We start from the raw sequence: 19,871 nt of genomic DNA, 5'->3' as shown, positions 1-19,871 counted from the left end.
GATGTTTACCACTTGCTGAAAAGACCAGCACTGATTTTCATTTTGTCACGTTTCCCGACCAAAGATCAGGACTGTAACAATAGGAATTTCTATTTGTGGTTATGTTGCACACAGACATATTTGAGTGGCGGACACATACTGTACAGTATGAGTCTATGTAGTGCATAGTTTATAGATAAGAAGACCCAGTGAGCTAAACTTCAGAGTTCTTGACAACCAGATAAGGACAACAGGGTGCATTAACATTTTTAATATGGTTACAGTCTGTTCTTTTTACTATAGACAACTTGTTTGGTCAAGTGTGAACGCAGTCCACTGAACGCAGAGCTGATGGCCGAGACCACCTGAGAGATGGGTCTCGGCCTGCTTGAAAGTGGACTCTAGTTCTAAGTGATGCAAGTGTAAACGGCGACTGCACCAACAAGTCAAAACACCAAAAATGATGTCACCAAACCCAAGCAAAACCAGAGCATGGTTAGCTAAGCCCATCATACAGTAAATATGTCATAATGTTTGCAAAGGTGGGTAGAGTAGCCAAAAATTGTACTCAAGTAGGAGTATTATCATTTTAGTGTAGTATGACTAACGTAAAAGTAAAAGTAGTCATCCAAATAATTAAAAGTAAGTATTCAGTGAAAAACAATACTCTAATACTGAGTAACCGGTGAGTATCAATCAATCAATCAATGTTTATTTATATAGCCCTAAATCACAAGTGTCTCAAAGGGCTGCACAAGCCACAACGACATCCTCGGTACAAAGCCCACATAAGGGCAAGGAAAAACTCACCCCAGTGGGACGTCGATGTGAATGACTATGAGAAACCTTGGAGAGGACCGCATATGTGGGTAACCCCCCCCCCCCCCCTCTAGGGAGACCGAATGCAATGGATGTCGAGTGGGTCTAACATAATATTGTGAGAGTACAGTCCATAGTGGATCCAGCATAACAGTAAGAGTCCAGTCCACAGTGGGGTCAGCAGGAAACCATCCCGAGCGGAGACGGGTCAGCAGCGCAGAGATGTTCCCAATCGATACACAGGCGAGCGGTCCACTCTGGGTCCCGACCCCGGACAGCCAGCACCCCATCCATGGCCACCGGACCTGAGTGTCTCCCCCTCCACAAGGGATAGGGGGGAGCAGAGGAGAGAAGAAAAGAAACGGCAGATCAACTGGTCTAAAAAGGGGGTCTATTCAAAGGCTAGAGTATACAAATGAGTTTTAAGATGGGACTTAAATGCTTAAATGAGTAGTGTTTTTTTTATAGTACTAGCACTACAAGCATAGTTGGTATGTGTGTGTAAGTTTGTGTGTGGGTGTATGATGTCTGTGTATGTGTGAGATATAGAAAAACACTAGTTTTAGAAAATAACAAAAGTAAGACTTTAGTGTCATGATGTGTTAAAAAAGGCCTTTTTTTTTAACATCTATTTGGCCTGTTTTAACGTCGATTTATACTTTAAGACTGATGTCTTCATCTCCAGCATCTCTCCCTGCACTGTGGCCACTGTTTGAATACTGTTTTACAATGGTTCTTAAAGTGGATTCCAGGGACTCTGTGGGTTCCTTTAGGGTGGTCTTTATACTCCTACACTCCTCTGGACTTTGTATTACTGTCTACCTTCTTTCTTTATTTCAATTATCCTGCAATTTTTAATGACTTCACTTCTGCTTTACTGCATACTTGCCAACCTTGAGACCTCCGATTTCGGGAGGTGGGGGGTGTGGTTGGGGGCATGGTTAAGATATATATATATATATATATATATATATATATATATATATATATATATATATATATATATATATATATATATATATATAAGAAATACTTGACTTTCAGTGAATTCTAGCTATATATATATATATATATATATATTTGTTATTATTTTTATATATATATATATATATATATATATATATATAAGAAATACTTGACTTTCAGTGAATTCTAGCTATATATATATATATATATATATATTTGTTATTATTTTTTATATATATATATATATATATATATATATATATATATATATATATATATATATATATATATATATATATATATATATATATATATATAAATAAAATAAATACTTGAATTTCAGTGTTCATTTATTTACACATATACACACACACATAACACTCCTCTACTCATTGTTGAGTTAAGGGTTGAATTGTCCATCCTTGTTCTATTCTCTGTCACTATTTCAGAACACACACATTATACAAATATACATTATAAAATCAATAATAAAACGGGAGCTCTAATTTGGGAGTCTGAATTAGGATCAGAAGTTCCTATATAAACATTGTGTACTCACGTCGCCATTTTGTATTGATTACTGCAGCTGTGCACTGGATTCATTCACAAATACAAACTACAACCCACAAACACTTTAGAGTTAGGCTCCACCATCAGAATGTGTACTTAAACTTATAAAGATCACATGGATATTATTCAGTGAGTTGATTCACCAAAACTAACCTGTTATACAGGAGGAAAAAGCACACAGGACGTTTCAATTGTTCACAGACTGGTCGCTCTCATCAGAGAATGACAAGACACTTCCGGTCTGCAGGTGATAGCATTCAATTGGGAAGAAACGCCCTACTGCCCCCTACTGACCAATGTGAATACTGATAAATGTGTAATGACAGCTCCAAAAACGAATTCAAACCACAAAATAAAATAAATAAATCAACACAAAAATGTGACACATTATGGGTGGGTCACATATGCATGTACAGCAGATGGCAGTATTGTCCTGTTTAAAAGTGTCACAACATCGCTGTTTACGGCAGACAAACTGCTTTACGGTCGACGAAAACTTGACTGCTGTTGTTGTGTGTTGTTACCGCGCTTGGAGGACGTTAATGAAACTGCCTAATAAATAAATAAACCAACATAAGAAACCAAGAACTCGCCCTCGATCATTCTACAGTTATAACGTGATTGGGCAGGCATGCTGTTTATATTGTGGGAAAGCAGACGTGAGAACAGGCTGTCAACACGTCATTCAGGTCCGCATGGAGCTGGAGGGGGCGTGGCCTCCAGCTCCGCCTGAATTTCGGGAGATTTTCGGGAGAAAATTTGTCCCGGGAGGTTTTCGGGAGAGGCGCTGAATTTCGGGAGTCTCTCGGAAAATCCGGGAGGGTTGGCAAGTATGTTTTACTGTGTGTTGTAATGTTAATGTGCCATTTTTGATCAGGCTGCACCGTGACCACCACTAGGGGTTCAGGCGGGGTCCTAGGCAACAGGACCAGTGGTGTTTTGACAGCAGTAGAGCTAACGGCTGTGTATAATGTATCTGTGGGCTGGGCTTCATTAAAAGTTCGAGTTGAGCATTATAAGGAGTAAGTCACTTTACTACACTGCGATTCATTTCCATGTTTATTTCTGCTTTAGTTGTTGCTTGCTTTGCAAACCTATCTGCTAGTCCGTCAGTTGAAGTATGCACATTTTACAGTCACTTATGACTTTTTAACAGGGCTACTGTTAGCATATAGCAGCTAAAACATAAAATACTGTACATCTACAACTTACCACAACATGTTTTCTGTCGTTGGAAGTGGAATTCTTGTAGACTGAAATGTGAACATTTCTACTGACACAGATGTATGCTGTACTTTTCTCTAGTTTGTAAGATGAACATATTGAAGGTGTACTGCCTCTTCTGATTGCGAGTCACTATTGTTTTCGCTATTGTTTTGTTAATTGCTGCAAGACAACGACGTAAATATGTCCCGTTTTGCGGTGAGGCCACGAGCCAAGCTCTATTTGATTGGTGAAGTGGAGTCAAAAGTCAATAGCGCTTAAGTTGAATTAGTGAAACACGGTCTTGTAATAGTGCTGGCTGAAAGTAGTGTCTCTGACTAACCAAAACAATTTAGGTATTTGTAGGCCGTAATCAATAGAATAAAAATAAATGCAGTGATCGGAATGAAACTTGGGTTTCATGGCTTTCTCAGCCAAAAAGGTTCTCGACTCCTGCTCTAGAACTTAGCTTTAATCACTTCAGGAAACCAGGCCATAGTGTTTCCAGCTTTAACACTGCATTGTGACAAATATCTACAGTTAAAAAGTATTGCAAAAAGAATGTTCGCTCTGGGGGTCTCCTAGCTAGCGTGTCACTCCAGACACAGGCTTTATCCCGCCTTCTTTCTGTAAATCACCAGGAGGTCGCTAATTTTTTGGTTATCCGGTCACATTGTACACCTGTTGTTCTCGGCCTTGTTTGGTCAAGTGTGAACGCAGTCCACTGAACGCTCGCTTACTGCTCGCTGTTTCGAAAAAGCTAAGTATCGTTCTATTTGTGTGCTTTTAAATTGTTCTGCAGCTTTCTTTATTACTTTCTCAACATATTTAGTAGTACTATTTAACTTGCAAATCACCCGATCTCTGTCTCTCCACCCCTCCCGCAGCTAGCTAGCAGCTAGCTGCTAAGCTAACGAAGCTAGCGCGGAGAAAGGCGTCGCCGGGCGCCGGTCAGAAGGAGTCTACTCCTGCACACCGTGACCAGGACTTCTCGGAAGACAGCAGGAACTTCACTCGGTGACAGAAAACACCGTGAGTATGGCTTCCTGCGCGTCTTGCACCTTACTCACGGAGAGGCTGGCTCTGCTAGAGGGCCGTGTCCGCCAGTTAGAGCAGAGTAATCTCGTAACTTTAGATGTTGCGGACACATCTGCTAGCGTTAGCTGTAGCGAGCTAACTAGCCCAGCCTGTAGCAGTCCTAAGCGGCCTACAAGCTACGGTGTACCGGTTGAGACGCATAATAGATTTAGCTCTTTAGCTAGTCCTACACCCCAGTCTACCGGGCACCACACCTTAGTCATAGGGGACTCCATCACCCAAAACATAAAGCTTAGCAAACCAGCCACAATTAAGTGCATCCCGGGGGCCCGAGCACCTGACATTGAGGCTAATCTTAGGGAGCTAACTCGCAACAGGCCTAGTAAACACGTACGACAGGCTAATCGCACCACTAGTTATGCGAATATAGTTGTACACGTTGGCTCCAATGACACTAGAATGAGACAGTCAGAGATTACAAAGAGAAACATAGCCAGGACTTGTGATCTCGCTAGAAAGATGTCCAGGCATCGAGTAATTGTCTCTGGCCCCCTGCCTGCGAGAGGCAATGATGAGAGATATAGCAGATTAGTCTCGCTTAACAAGTGGCTGGCTAGCTTCTGTAGACAACAGGGACTAACGTTTATTGATAATTGGCCCTCTTTCTGGGGCAAACCAGGCTTGCTGATGAGGGACGGCCTTCACCCTAACCAGGAAGGCGCCATCATCCTGTCTAAGAATATAGACTACTGTTTAAGTCACATTTGACTAACTACACTAGAGCAAGCCCGGTCACAGGCAATTACAGAGCCTGCTAGTCCGGGTGAGGAGTCAGTTAAGCTAGAACTAGCCAGCACCAGGCTGGATAATTCCTGTACGCATAGCAATTTTCTTAGAATAACACACAACTCACATAATGTGTTTTCTGTTGTGAATGTGTCCGGGGTAGATATGCATTCTACTGAGGTGGCAAATCATGATGCGTTCAGTCGATCGCAGCATCAAGCAAACAATCTGAAAATTCCCGTCGTATCAATTCCTAGATATGGTCGAAACTATTTAAAGTGCACTACGTATAATAAACGCAACATTATTAATATTTCTACTACGGATAATTTAAACAAAAACTCGTCAAAACAGCCCAATACTTATAATATGGGCTTTTTAAACATAAGATCATTGTCTCCCAAAACGTTATTAGTTAATGAGGTCATTAGAGACAACAATCTTAACGTCATTGGTCTTAGCGAAACCTGGCTCAAACCAGACAAATTTTTTGCGCTAAATGAGGCATCTCCTCCTAACTATACGAATGCGCATATTGCCCGTCCCCTTAAAAGGGGTGGGGGGGTCGCACTAATATATAATGAAAACTTTAACCTTACCCCTAACCTAAATAATAAATACAAATCGTTTGAGGTGCTTACTATGAGGTCTGTCGCACCGCTGCCTCTCGATATGGCTGTTATCTACCGCCCCCCAGGGCCCTACTCGGACTTTATTAATGAATTCTCAGAGTTCGTTGCTGATCTAGTGACGCATGCAGACAATATAATCATAATGGGGGACTTTAATATCCATATGAATACCCCATCGGACCCTCAGTGCGTGGCGCTCCAGACTATAATTGATAGCTGTGGTCTTACACAAATAATAAATGAACCTACGCATCGCAACGGCAATACGATAGATCTAGTGCTGGTCAGGGGTGTCACCACCTCCAAAGTTATGGTACTCCCGTATACTAAAGTAATGTCCGATCATTACCTTATAAAATTCGAAGTTCTGACTCATTGTCAACAAACTAATAATAATAATAACTGCTATAGCAGCCGCAACATTAATGCTGCCACAACGATCACTCTTGCTGACCTACTGCCTTCGGTAATGGCACCATTCCCAAATTATGTCGGCTCTATTGATAACCTCACTAACAACTTTGACAATGCCCTGCGCAAAACCATTGATAGTATAGCACCGCTAAAACAAAAAAGGGCCCCTAAAAGGCGCACCCCATGGTTTACAGAGGAAACCAGAGCTCATAAATTATCATGTAGAAAGTTGGAACGCAAATGGTGCGCGACCAAGCTTGAGGTTTTCCATCAAGCATGGAGTGATAGTTTAATATCGTATAAACGCATGCTTACCTTAGCTAAAGCTAAATATTACTCAAATCTCATCCGCCTCAACAAAAACGACCCTAAATTTTTGTTTAGTACAGTAGCATCGCTAACCCAACAAGGGACTCCTCCCAATAGCTCCACCCACTCGGCAGATGACTTTATGAATTTCTTTAATAAGAAAATTTAACTCATTAGAAAGGAGATTAAAGACAACGCATCCCAGCTACAACTGGGTTCTATGAACACAGATACAACTGTATCTACGACGGATACTGCAATACAAAATAGTCTCTCTCTTTTTGATGAAATAACATTAGAGGAACTATTACAGCGTGTAAGTGGGATAAAACAAACAACATGTTTACTTGACCCACTTCCTGGGAAACTTATCAAGGAGATTTTTGTATTATTAGGTCCATCAGTGCTAAATATTATAAACTTATCACTTTCCTCTGGCACTGTTCCCCTAGCATTCAAGAAAGCGGTTATTCATCCTCTGCTCAAAAGACCTAACCTCGATCCTGACCTCATGGTAAACTACCGACCGGTGTCCCACCTTCCCTTTATTTCGAAAATCCTCGAAAAAATTGTCGCACAGCAGCTAAATGAACACTTAGTGTCCAACAATCTCTGTGAACCTTTTCAATCCGGTTTCAGGGCAAATCACTCTACAGAGACAGCCCTCGCAAAAATGACTAATGATCTACTGCTAACGATGGATTCTGATGCGTCATCTATGTTGCTGCTTCTTGATCTTAGCGCTGCTTTCGATACCGTCGATCATAATATTTTATTAGAGCGTATCAAAACACGTATTGGTATGTCAGACTTAGCTTTGTCGTGGTTTAACTCTTATCTTACTGACAGGATGCAATGCGTCTCCCATAATAATGTGACCTTGGACTATGTTAAGGTAACGTGCGGAGTTCCTCAGGGTTCGGTTCTTGGCCCTGCACTTTTTAGTATTTACATGCTGCCGCTAGGCGACATCATACGCAAATACAGTGTGAGCTTTCATTGTTATGCTGATGACACCCAACTCTACATGCCCCTAAAGCTGACCAACACGCCGGATTGTAGTCAGCTGGAGGCGTGTCTTAATGAAATTAAACAATGGATGTCCGCTAACTTCTTGCAACTCAACGCCAAGAAAACGGAAATGCTGATTATCGGTCCTGCTAAACACCGACATTTATTTAATAATACCACCTTAACATTTGACAACCAAACAATTACACAAGGCGAATCAGTAAAGAATCTGGGTATTATCTTCGACCCAACTCTCTCGTTTGAATCACACATTAAGAGTGTTACTAAAACGGCCTTCTTCCATCTCCGTAATATCGCTAAAATTCGTTCTATTTTATCCACTAGCGACGCTGAGATCATTATTCATGCGTTCGTTACGTCTCGTCTCGACTACTGTAACGTATTATTTTCGGGTCTCCCTATGTCTAGCATTAAAAAATTACAGTTGGTACAAAATGCGGCTGCTAGACTTTTGACAAGAACAAGAAAGTTTGATCATATTACGCCTATACTGGCTCACCTGCACTGGCTTCCTGTGCACTTAAGATGTGACTTTAAGGTTTTACTACTTACGTATAAAATACTACACGGTCTAGCTCCGTCCTATCTTGTCGATTGCATTGTACCATATGTCCCGGCAAGAAATCTGCGTTCAAAGAACTCCGGCTTATTAGTGATTCCCAGAGCCCAAAAAAAGTCTGCGGGCTATAGAGCGTTTTCTATTCGGGCTCCAGTACTATGGAATGCCCTCCCGGTAACAATTAGAGATGCTACCTCAGTAGAAGCATTTAAGTCCCATCTTAAAACTCATTTGTATACTCTAGCCTTTAAATAGCCCCCCTGTTAGACCAGTTGATCTGCCGTTTCTTTTCTTTTCTCCTCTGCTCCCCTTTTCCTTGAGGGGGGGGGGGGCACAGGTCCGGTGGCCATGGATGAAGTGCTGGCTGTCCAGAGTCGGGACCCGGGGTGGACCGCTCGCCTGTGCATCGGCTGGGAACATCTCTACGCTGCTGACCCGTCTCCGCTCGGGATGGTGTCCTGCTGGCCCCACTATGGACTGGACTCTTACTATTATGCTGGATCCACTATGGACTGGACTCTCACAATATTATGTCAGACCCACTCGACATCCATTGCTTTCGGTCTCCCCTAGAGGGGGGGGGTTACCCACATATGCGGTCCTCTCCAAGGTTTCTCATAGTCATTCACATCGACGTCCCACTGGGGTGAGTTTTTCCTTGCCCGTATGTGGGCTTTGTACCGAGGATGTCGTTGTGGCTTGTGCAGCCCTTTGAGACACTTGTGATTTAGGGCTATATAAATAAAGATTGATTGATTGATTGATGACACAAAAGCAGGAGGACGACGTGCAGGTTAGACAAGTATTTAATTACTGTAATATATACCACAATGAGGTGCAGCAGGGAAGGGCACAAAAGCATGAGCAGTCTACAAGCAACACAGTTCATGCGTGACAATAAACACAAAACAATCCTTGAACCCTGACTGAAGGTCGAGGCAGGCATAAATAGCAGCCTGATTGGCAACTGCAACCAGGTATGCCAGGGTGCCAATCAAGGACAGGTGAGGGAAAGAGCGCTCAGGGAGACATGCAGGAAGTGGAAGTAAAAGAAGAGCGCTGACCAGGAAATAAACAAGCAAATAAGGAAACATGACAAACAAGTCCTCTCTGAGCTGCCACCTTACCGTGGTAGAGGAGTTTACGTGTCCCAATCATCCTAGGAGCTATGTTGTCCGGGGGCTTTCTTTCCCCCTGGTAGGGTCTCCCAAGACAAACAGGTCATAGGTGAGGGATCAGACAAACAGCAGCTCGAAGACTTCTATGGGAATGCATCAACAAGGACTCAGATTTCCTTCGCCCGGACACGGGTCACCGGGGCCCCCCTCTGGAGCCAGTTCCGGAGTTGGGGCACGATGGCGAGCGCCTGGTGGCCGGGCCTGTCCCCAGGGGGCCCGGCCGGGCACAGCTCGAAGAGGCAATGTGGTTCCCCCCCTCCAATGGGCTCACCACTCATGGGAGGGACCAGAGAGGTCGGGTGCATTGTGAGCTGGGCGGAAGCCGAAGGCAGGGCACTTGGCGATCTGATCCTCGGCTACATAAGCTAGCTCTTGGGACGTGGAACGTCACCTCGCTGAGGGGGAAGGAGCCTGAGCTAGTGCGCGAGGTAGAGAAGTTCCGGCTGGATATAGTTGGACTCACCTCGACGCACAGCAAGGGCTCTGAAACCAGTTCTCTCGAGAGGAGCTGGACTCTCTTCCACACTGGCGTTGCACGCAGTGAGAGGCGACGAGCTGGGGTAGCAATTCTTGTTGCCCCCCGGCTCAGAGCCTGCACGTTTGAGTTCAACCCGGTGGACGAGAGGGTAGCCTCCCTCCGCCTTCGGGTGGGGGGACGGGTCCTGACTGTTGTTTGTGGTTACGCACCAAACAGCAGTTCAGAGTACCCACCCTTTTTGGATACACTCGAGGGAGTACTGGAAAGTGCTCCCCCGGGTGATTCCCTTGTCCTACTGGGGGACTTCAACGCTCATGTTGGCAACGACAGTGAAACCTAGAGAGGCGTGATTGGTAAGAATGGTCGCCCGGATCTGAACCCTAGTGGTGTTTTGTTATGGACTTTTGTGCTTGTCACAGATTGTCCATAACAAACACCATGTTCAAACATAAGGGTGTCCATATGTGCACTTGGCACCAGGACACCCTAAGCCGCAGTTCCATGATCGACTTTGTAGTTGTGTCATCGGATTTGCAGCCTCATGTTTTGGACACTCGGGTGAAGAGAGCGGCGGAGCTTTCTACCGATCACCACCTGGTGGTGAGTTGGCTGAGATGGTGGGGGAGGATGCCGGACAGACCTGGCAGGCCCAAACGCATTGTGAGGGTCTGCTGGGAACGTCTGGCAGAGTCTCCTGTCAGAGACAGTTTCAATTCCCACCTCCGGAAGCACTTTGAACATGTCACGAAGGAGGTGCTGGACATTTAGTCCGAGTGGAACATGTTCCGCATGTTCCTCTATTGTCGAGGCGGCTGATTGGAGCTGTGGCCGCAAGGTAGTTGGTGCCTGTCGTGGCGTAATCCTAGAACCCGTTGGTGGACACCGGCGGTGAGGGATGCCGTCAAGCTGAAGAAGGAGTCCTATTGGGTTCTTTTGGCTCATAGGACTCCGGAGGCAGCGGACAGGTACCGACAAGCCAAGCGGTGTGCAGCTTCAGCGGTCGTAGAGGCAAAAACTCGGACATGAGAGGAGTTCGGGGAAGCCATGGAAAACGACTTCCGGACGGCTTCGAAGCGATTCTGGACCATCATCCGCCGCCTCAGGAAGCGGAAGCAGTGCACTGTCAACACCGTGTATGGTGCAGATGGTGTTCTGCTGACCTCGACTGCGGATGTTGTGGATCGGTGGAGGGAATACTTCGAAGACCTCTTCAATCCCACCAACACGTCTTCCTATGAGGAAGCAGTGCCTGGGGAATCTGTGGTGGGCTCTCCTATTTCTGGGGTTGAGGTTGCTGAGGTAGTTAAAAAGCTGGAGTTCTGCCTGGAGTTCCTTAAGGCTCTGGATGCTGTGGGGCTGTCTTGGTTGACAATACTCTGCAGCATCGCGTGGACATCGGGGGCAGTACCTCTGGATTGGCAGACCGGGGTGGTGGTTCCTCTCTTTAAGAAGGGGGACCAGAGGGTGTGTTCCAACTATCGTGGGATCACACTCCTCAGCCTTGCCGGTAAGGTTTATTCAGGTGTACTGGAGAGGAGGCTGCGCCGGATAGTCGAACCTCGGATTCAGGAGGAACAGTGTGGTTTTCATCCTGGTAGTGGAACTGTGGACCACCTCTATACTCTCGGCAGGGTCCTTGAGGGTGCATGGGAGTTTGCCCAACCAGTCTACATGTGCTTTGTGGATTTGGAGAAGGCATTCGATCGTGTCCCTCGGGAACTCCTGTGGAGAGTGCTCAGAGAGTATGGGGTATCGTCTCAGTGAGAAGGAGAGACAAGAAAGAGTGAGAAGAGCCTGTAATGTAATGCCCGCAGCTAAAAGCAACTGCCTGAGAACGTACACTTGAATATCACGATATAGTCATTTTCTATATCGCACAAAGACAAAGCCCCACTCCTCTTAGGTTAAGTCGGCCCTGTCAGTGACATCCACTGACGTCACTATGTTTTATAAATAAAGTTGGTATGGTATGTGCGTCCAAATGCACAACTGTATCAAAGAGGAGAATACTGTCCAAGTCAAAATCAATGTTTGGCTTCTACAGGAGGACTGTGCTCTTTGGTGAACGCCCACTACGGTTTAGCAAATAGCCCAAAGAGGGCTCCGCCTCTATTGTATGTCGTTGAGTAAAAAGTAAGGAATTTTGTAGCCAAACAGCTTATAGTCCTTCTCGTAAAGCTTGTAAAGTCTCCTCCTGTCCTCCAGGGGCACTGCTTTAAACCACTCTGACAATGACGCAAGGTACGTCACATTTTGGTAGGCTGATGGAAACTTGAGGAGCTCCTGTAGGTTCAAGGACGTTATCAGTTGCAGGACATCTTCCTGAAGCGTTTCCTGATGCCCAATAAAGTCGTACCTGAGCAGAACAAACCAACATTAAACTGGGGTTTATTTTTCAGCACCGGAGATAATGAAGAAGATGAAGAAGATGCAGTTTACTCAATGAAGCAGGGCTGACACAGGCGGTGCATCTGCCTCCAGTGAGGCTCAAATGGATTTGTTTCTGTTGTCCTTGGGTCTAGCAGGTACTGGACAAAGTTATAGAAAGTGGGCTGAATGCCAGACACATATGTTTCTTCCACGTTCAACGGGGGGTCAGACTGGTTGCCGTAGCGACGCAGAAAGAGTCGGCCAAATTCTTCGTAGAAGACCTGATTGGGGGTCAGGAACTTGTCCCGAAAGGCTGACACAAGGCGCACAAAGGGTTCACGGACAAACACGAACTTGGTGTAGTGCTTCAACTTGGCCTGCAAGCAAAGTAAATTATTTGCATCATCGCCTTATCAATGTGTGTGTACTTTTTACATGCACCTGATGACATCTACTAGATCAACTACTGTAGGTTGTTTTTAAAGGGGTCATTATGCAAAACCAGCGTTTCTTACCTATTGGTGTTTTTGTATATTCAGGATGCCCATAACACCAGGAAGTGTGAATTCAAACCATGGAGGCATGGTGGAGATATTTATAAAACACTTTTGCCTCTTTTCAAATGTGTCATTTAGAATTTGAGACTTCAGTGACATATTTTGTCTTAGATATGTCAGCAGATCTGTCCATATATGTAGAGGTTTACTTGAAGAGCTTTGCACAAGTCCACCTTTTTTATTCAGTTTCAGTTCAAAGTTATAGTCAATACGTTCATTGTTTTCCTCCATCCTCTTATTGTGGGACAGACTGGCTAGTACTTGCACATGCATGCTAAAATTCTTTGCAATTGCCATTTCTAATAAATCCATCCATCCTTCTTGTGCTTATCCAAAGTCGGGTCAGTGGGGCAGCAGCCTAAGCAGAGAAGCCAAGACTTCCCTCTCCCCTGCTACTTTGTCCAGCTCTTCCCGGGGGATCTCAAGGCATTCCCAGACCAGCAGGGAGACAAAGTCTCTCCATTGTGTCCTGCATATTCCCTGTGATCTCCTACCAGTCAAACGTGCCCTAAACACCTCCCCAGAGAGGCGTTAAGGGAGCATTCTGACCAGATGCCCAAACCACCTAATTTGGCTCCTCTTGATGTGGAGGAGTAGCGGCTTTACTCTGAGCTCCTTTTGAATGTGTCCGGGCAAGGGAATACTGAGTTCCTGTTGTTGTTTATTCACAGAAGTCTTTGAGCTGCTTTTTGTCTGGTCCCTCAGCTAGGACTTGTTTGTCATGGGAGACCCTACCAGGGGCATTGAAGCCCCGAACAACATAGTTCCTAGGATTATTGGGACACGCAAACTCCTCTACCACGATAAGGTTGCAGCTCAGGGAGGAGCTGCTACCTTAATTTCCTACTTTTTGACTTTCTAATCAAAAGTAGCGTATAGTTCTAACCAGTGTTGGGACTAACGCACTACAAAGTAACGCGTTATTGTAACGCCATTATTTTCGGTGGTAACTAGTAATCTAACGCGTTATTTTTTATATTCAGTAACTCAGTTACTGCTACTACATGATGCGTTACTGCGTCATTTTACGTTATTTTTTATGTAGTATCAGCTAGAAACAGAAGATCTGAGTGTGTTTTATTGGAGCGCTGCGGTGTTGTCCTTCTGTGTCACAAGGAAAAGAAAAGGTGTGCTTTGTGTGGGAGGGGGCCGGGTGGAGGCTCCCAGACCGTAGTTGAGGGGCGCAGGGGAGACGTTTCTCCAGGGCCTATGTACTTCAGGGCTAACAACCTTCACTTTACCCGGAAGTGGGTCTTTACAGCTGAGGGTGAATGACGAGGCCGGCGTTTTGTTGCAACTTTGTGACTTTATTGGACGCAGCCATCCACCAAGCTAGAGCACCTGCACGCACTCACTGTTGCCGCTCCCTCACCTCTCTCGCCCACTCACTCACTGAAGTCACTCACCTCACATGCTGTCATATTTTAAAGGGCCACACACACACACACACACACACACACACACACACACACACACACACACACACACACACACACACACACACACACACACACATACACTACTCTCATAACAACTAACAAGACATCATGGCGAAGCCAGAAGTCGAGTTTCTTAACATGGAGACATTCTCAATACTTAACTTTTGTCGAGCACAAAGAAAATAACATTTTAGTTAAATGTAAGTTGTGTCTTGGATCAAAGATCCTATCTACTTAAAGTTAAAGTTAAAGTGCCATTATGTTGCAGCTATTTAAAATAGTTTTGTCAATTTGTTCTGGCCTGAAATAAATTGGCCCTTTGAAACATATCTTTGTCTTTGTGTGTTATATGTAGACCACATTGCTTTCTGAGTTCAGTGATGCAAATGCATGTCAAGTTGATCAACAGATTGTATTATTCTCCAGTGCAATAGCAGTACTGAAATGAAGGCTAAAAGGGCATTAATGGGAGCCTTAAAAAAAATAGAAGAGAAAAATAAATAACTAAATGTTACTTTTCACAGTAACGCATTACTTTTTGGTGTAAGTAACTGAGTTAGTAGCTGAGTTACTTTTGAAATAAAGTAACTAGTAACTGTAACTAGTTACTGGCTTTCAGTAACTAACCCAACATTGGTTCTAACCTATATCTGTCAGTAGACTCGATATGGAGGCGCTAAAAACTACATCAAGGCCAACATGGTGGAGACATAGTCGAAGCAGACTTGGCCTGGGGGAGGGCTTCGACACGTAAATAAGAGTGCCCATATAACTGTGCATTCGGAATTGACAGTCAGAAAGCGGCTCGAAGATGGTCTGTAAAACTAAATCTAGGCTACATTTTGACCAAAGCCCCACCATTCTACTATGTGTAGACCACAGGGAAGTGTTTTAAAGGGGTCATATTTTGATGTTTTTGCACATTTAAATCACTTCCTTGTGGCCGCTTTGTGACCGTCTCTTCAGGAAGCACCATTTTGTGAGCGGTCTTATTTACATACCTTCACTTCGACAGCCATGTGGTAGTTTTTAGCTTTTAGCACTATCATATTGAGTCGGCTGACAGATATAAGTTAGAACTCTACACTACTTAGTATTATAATGGCAACAGCAGAGGATGCATTTGCATGTACGAGCTCGTCTGAACCAAAACAAGAGGATAGAGAAAAATAAGTTTATTGATTACAGCGTCAAAACTACAATGACAGACTTGTGCAAAGCACTTCGGGTAAGTCTCTATCATATACTTTATGGAGATATTTGCTGAACGTCACAAATTGGGCAATTATTTGGGCAAAGTATGCCATGCCTCCATGGCTTCATTTCAAATTTTGGGGAATTATGCAGACCCTAAGTACACAAAATCAATTACCAATACATAAGAAAAGTCGGTTTTGCATAATAGGGCTCCTTTGAATGTAAAACAAATATCATAATATGACCTCTTTGATGTGTTGGGAGGATCTCTTTCTGAATGTTTTGAACTCCTGTTTTAATACCAGTTTTATGCCACAGCAGATGTCATGATGTTAGACCAGGGGTGACCAAAGTGGGGTCTGTGGGCCAAATTCGATTTGCTGAGTCACCCTGTTAGATTTACATGCCCACGCCCATTGGTACATTTTCACTTTGGCCGTAGGACGCAAAAAGTTTGGGCACGCCTATCTTAGACTGCTAATTAAAGGGGAACATTATCACCAGACCTATGTAAGCGTCAATATATACCTTGATGTTGCAGAAAAAAGACCATACATTTTTTAACCGATTTCCGAACTCTAAATGGGTAAATTTTGGCGAATTAAACGCCTTTCTAATATTCGCTCTCGGAGCGATGACGTCACAACGTGACGTCACATCGGGAAGCAATACGCCATTTTCTCAAACACCGAGTCAAATCAGCTCTATTATTTTCCGTTTTTTCGACTGTTTTTCGTACCTTGGAGACATCATGCCTCGTCGGTGTGTTGTCGGAGGGTGTAACAACACGAACAGGGACGGATTCAAGTTGCACCAGTGGCCCAAAGATGCGAAAGTGGCAAGAAATTGGATGTTTGTTCCGCACACTTTACCGACGGAAGCTATGCTACGACAGAGATGGCATAAATGTGTGGATATCCTGCGACACTCAAAGCAGATGCATTTCCAATGATAAAGTCAAAGAAATCTGTCGCCAGACCCCCACGAAAAGAGAGCGGATGAGGGTATGTCTACAGAATATATTAATTGATGAAAACTGGGCTGTCTGCACTCTCAAAGTGCATGTTGTTGCCAAATGTATTTCATATGCTGTAAACCTAGTTCATAGTTGTTAGTTTCCTTTAATGCCAAACAAACACATACCAATCGTTGGTTAGAAGGCGATCGCCAAATTCGTCCTCGCTTTCTCCCGTGTCGCTGGCTGTCGTGTCGTTTTCGTCGGTTTCGCTTGCATACGGTTCAAACCGATATGGCTCAATAGCTTCAGTTTCTTCTTCAATTTCGTTTTCGCTACCTGCCTCCACACTACAACCATCCGTTTCAATACATGCGTAATCTGTTGAATCGCTTAAGCCGCTGAAATCCGAGTTTGATTCCGAGCTAATGTCGCTATAGCTTGCTGTTCTTTCCGCCATGTTTGTTTGTATCGGCATCACTATGTGACGTCACAGGAAAATGGAAAGGTGTATATAACGATGGTTAAAATCAGGCACTTTGAAGCTTTTTTTAGGGATATTGCGTGATGGGTAAAATTTTGAAAAAAAACTTTTAAAAATAAAATAAGCCACTGGGAACTGATTTTTAATGGTTTTAACCCTTCTGAAATTGTGATAATGTTCCCCTTTAAAGTTTAGACTAAATTGAACTGTGCCCCCTGCTGATTGAGGCATAGAAGTGCACTCCATTTGAACATAATTGCAGTTTTGGAAACAAAGAATGGAATGACATCAACCATTCCTTACTGTTCACACTAAATAAGAGCTAAAAACTCACCTCCCTTTCGTCTTTCGAGTAGGTAGCAAGATGAGGCAGACCCTCTGGGTTGTGGGCCGCTTCGGAAGATATGCTCATGAGATCAGGATATGGCTTGCCATGATTTAGTGCAAGGAACAACCTCTTCAAATTAGTGCATGCCACCTGGAGAAAGGAACAAGATAAGCTACAGCAAACTTTTAACACAAACCTAATCATTATTTCAATAAAAGATAAAGTTATCTGAAGACATCAAATATTTGATAGAATATTTGTTCATGTTGGTCTGTTGTTTGTGTGCTCCCCCCCACCTTTGGTATGAAGCAGTAAATGACGCCATGTTCATCATCCACAAGGAGTTGTCGTAGCACTTCCTTGATACGTTCGTCCGAGCTTTGCTTATCTTTTGGAAATTCCTCTATGTCTTCTCTGCACGCGTCTCTCAGTATCCTCTTCCTCAGCTCCTGCTCCTGGACCATGCTCCCTGCTCAAAACCACAAAATGTACTGACACATAAGAGCAAAGATTGCCATACTCAGGCATCATCCCAAAGCAAGTACTGCTATGTCAATACAGATGTCACAGCCAAGAGAGAACACAAACAAAAATTCAGGTGGACCTCGTTCTTCACATTAAAGCAGGAGTCAGTAAGAATGAAAAGTCCAACATTCCTACCTGTTGACATGTCCCCGTGGTTATAGAAGAAAATCACATAGATCCATGTCACTAAAGCAAGGAGTGGCACAACATATCTACGAGGTACCATTGTTGTCAGCTTTTTACAACATGTCATCCTGTCTGGGAAGAAGAATAGGTAAAACCTACATAGTACTATTTTTTAAGTCTAGTACTTTTTATTATAACATAGTTGCAGAACTCACCTCACAGTGTTGTCACCTGCCAGCACGTCTGTAACTTTGTGATATCAATCCTAGTCAATGTCTCACCAAAAGACAGAAGTATAAAAGAAACATTCAAAAGGTGTAGTCAACATCCACTCAGCGGCACCTTATAGTTCGCCTTTTCGTGAAGTATAAAATAGAGATTTGTTAATAACAGAGAGCTCGTCGTTTCTTGTTGGCCTTTTCGACAGTAATTAGCGCCAAGCGGAAGAGCAAGTTTGGCTAGTTAAACATGTAACCAACTGATGTTGAAGGCAGCAACATAACATGTAATTACAAATCATCAGGCAAAGTCGTTTCACAAGTATCAAGCTTTTATAAGTGCATCAAATTGCAAAATAGTATTTTTAACAGAGTGGGTTTTGTTGACACACAGTTGATCAAATATTGATCTTCAGCTTGAACAACTTTTGGATGGATGATATTTAAATTATTATAAAGTAGTTAAATGATTGTTTTTGGTTTCTGAATTGTCAGGTAAGATTAAAAATAGCTTTACTGTGTATGCAACAAAGAATACCTCATTTATGTTGTTTTTTTTGTTTTTTTTTTGTTCTTAAAGGGGTCATGTTATGATTTTTTTCTAGATTTAAAGGGGAACATTATCACCAGACCTATGTAAGCGTCAATATATACCTTGATGTTGCAGAAAAAAGACCATATATTTTTTTAACCGATTTCCGAACTCTAAATGGGTGAATTTTGGCGAATTAAACGCCTTTCTAATATTCGCTCTCGGAGCGATGACGTCACAACGTGGCGTCACATCGGCAAGCAATCCGCCATTTTCTCAAACACCGAGTCAAATCAGCTCTGTTATTTTCCGCTTTTTTTCGACTGTTTTCCGTACCTTGGAGACATCATGCCTCGTCGGTGTGTTGTCGGAGGGTGTAACAACACGAACAGGGACGGATTCAAGTTGCACCAGTGGCCCAAAGATGCGAAAGTGGCAAGAAATTGGACGTTTGTTCCGCACACTTTACCGACGAAAGCTATGCTACGACAGAGATGGCAAGAATGTGTGGATATCCTGCGACACTCAAAGCAGATGCATTTCCAACGATAAAGTCCCTGGTTCCCTGGGCACCACACCTACTGTTTGTGGGTTGGGCTCTCGGGGAGGCTGGGGCCGTACTCTGGCTCCCACGCACACTGGGAGTCAAATATATTGTACATACAAATTCACATACACTCACATACATACATAGGTACCTACGCTCCCACATACATATACAAATACAGTACATATTTACATACTCAAAGTTCGTACATCCACACGTACATTCATTATACAAACATACACATACACATACTGTACATATACATTCACTGTACAAACATACATATACACATATTGTACATATACACTCTCTGTACAAACACAAATACACATTCTGTACATATACATTCACTGTACAAAAACATATACACATTCTGTACATATACAAGTACATATGCATACATACACTTATGCACATAATCACGTTTCATCAAACATATATTAACGTTGTTGCCCTAGGGTAAACTGGGTATAACACATGGCACACCGACAAAGCTTAACCTATTGTTACTATAACAATCTACAAGGTTAATGTAGGTTGCTTTCTTTCTTCCCCTCCATTTTTCTGCATTCTTTCGTATCTCAAGTTATCATTACGTATATGTATTGTTGCATTTGAACAACTTTATTG

General features: G+C 43.4%; 1 protein-coding gene across 2 annotated transcripts; it reads right to left on the bottom strand.

Annotated features, from left to right (window-relative positions):
• Positions 1-9,112: 9,112 nt before the first annotated feature.
• On the bottom strand, positions 9,113-18,358 carry LOC133605640 (carbohydrate sulfotransferase 12-like). Of its 2 annotated transcripts, none has more exons than XM_061958871.1 (6): positions 18,160-18,358; positions 17,954-18,076; positions 17,590-17,762; positions 17,300-17,443; positions 12,403-12,710; positions 9,113-12,319 (listed from the first exon to the last, which is right to left on the bottom strand). In XM_061958871.1, the coding sequence occupies exons 2-6, from the start codon at positions 18,069-18,071 to the stop codon at positions 12,073-12,075; spliced, it is 990 nt and encodes a 329-aa protein (XP_061814855.1). In that variant the 5' UTR covers positions 18,072-18,076; positions 18,160-18,358; the 3' UTR covers positions 9,113-12,072. The 2 variants fall into 2 exon arrangements, with proteins under 2 accessions (XP_061814855.1, XP_061814856.1); XM_061958872.1 differs by having other exon boundaries at positions 17,954-18,072.
• Positions 18,359-19,871: the final 1,513 nt, after the last annotated feature.

The sequence above is a fragment of the Nerophis lumbriciformis genome, linkage group LG05 (assembly GCF_033978685.3).
Source record: "Nerophis lumbriciformis linkage group LG05, RoL_Nlum_v2.1, whole genome shotgun sequence".
Lineage (NCBI taxonomy): Eukaryota > Metazoa > Chordata > Actinopteri > Syngnathiformes > Syngnathidae > Nerophis > Nerophis lumbriciformis.
Note: the sequence above shows the minus strand (reverse complement) of the source record. Positions and strands in the feature narration are given on the sequence as shown.

Coding starts and splice junctions, on each gene's coding strand:
- LOC133605640 (XM_061958871.1), bottom strand. CDS start 18,071: ATGACATGTTGTAAAAAGCTGACAACAATGGTACCTCGTAGATATGTT. Junction 17,444..17,589: donor TTTACTGCTTCATACCAAAG/GTGGGGGGGAGC, acceptor TCCTTTCTCCAG/GTGGCATGCACTAATTTGAA. Junction 12,711..17,299: donor ACTCGAAAGACGAAAGGGAG/GTGAGTTTTTAG, acceptor CTTTGCTTGCAG/GCCAAGTTGAAGCACTACAC.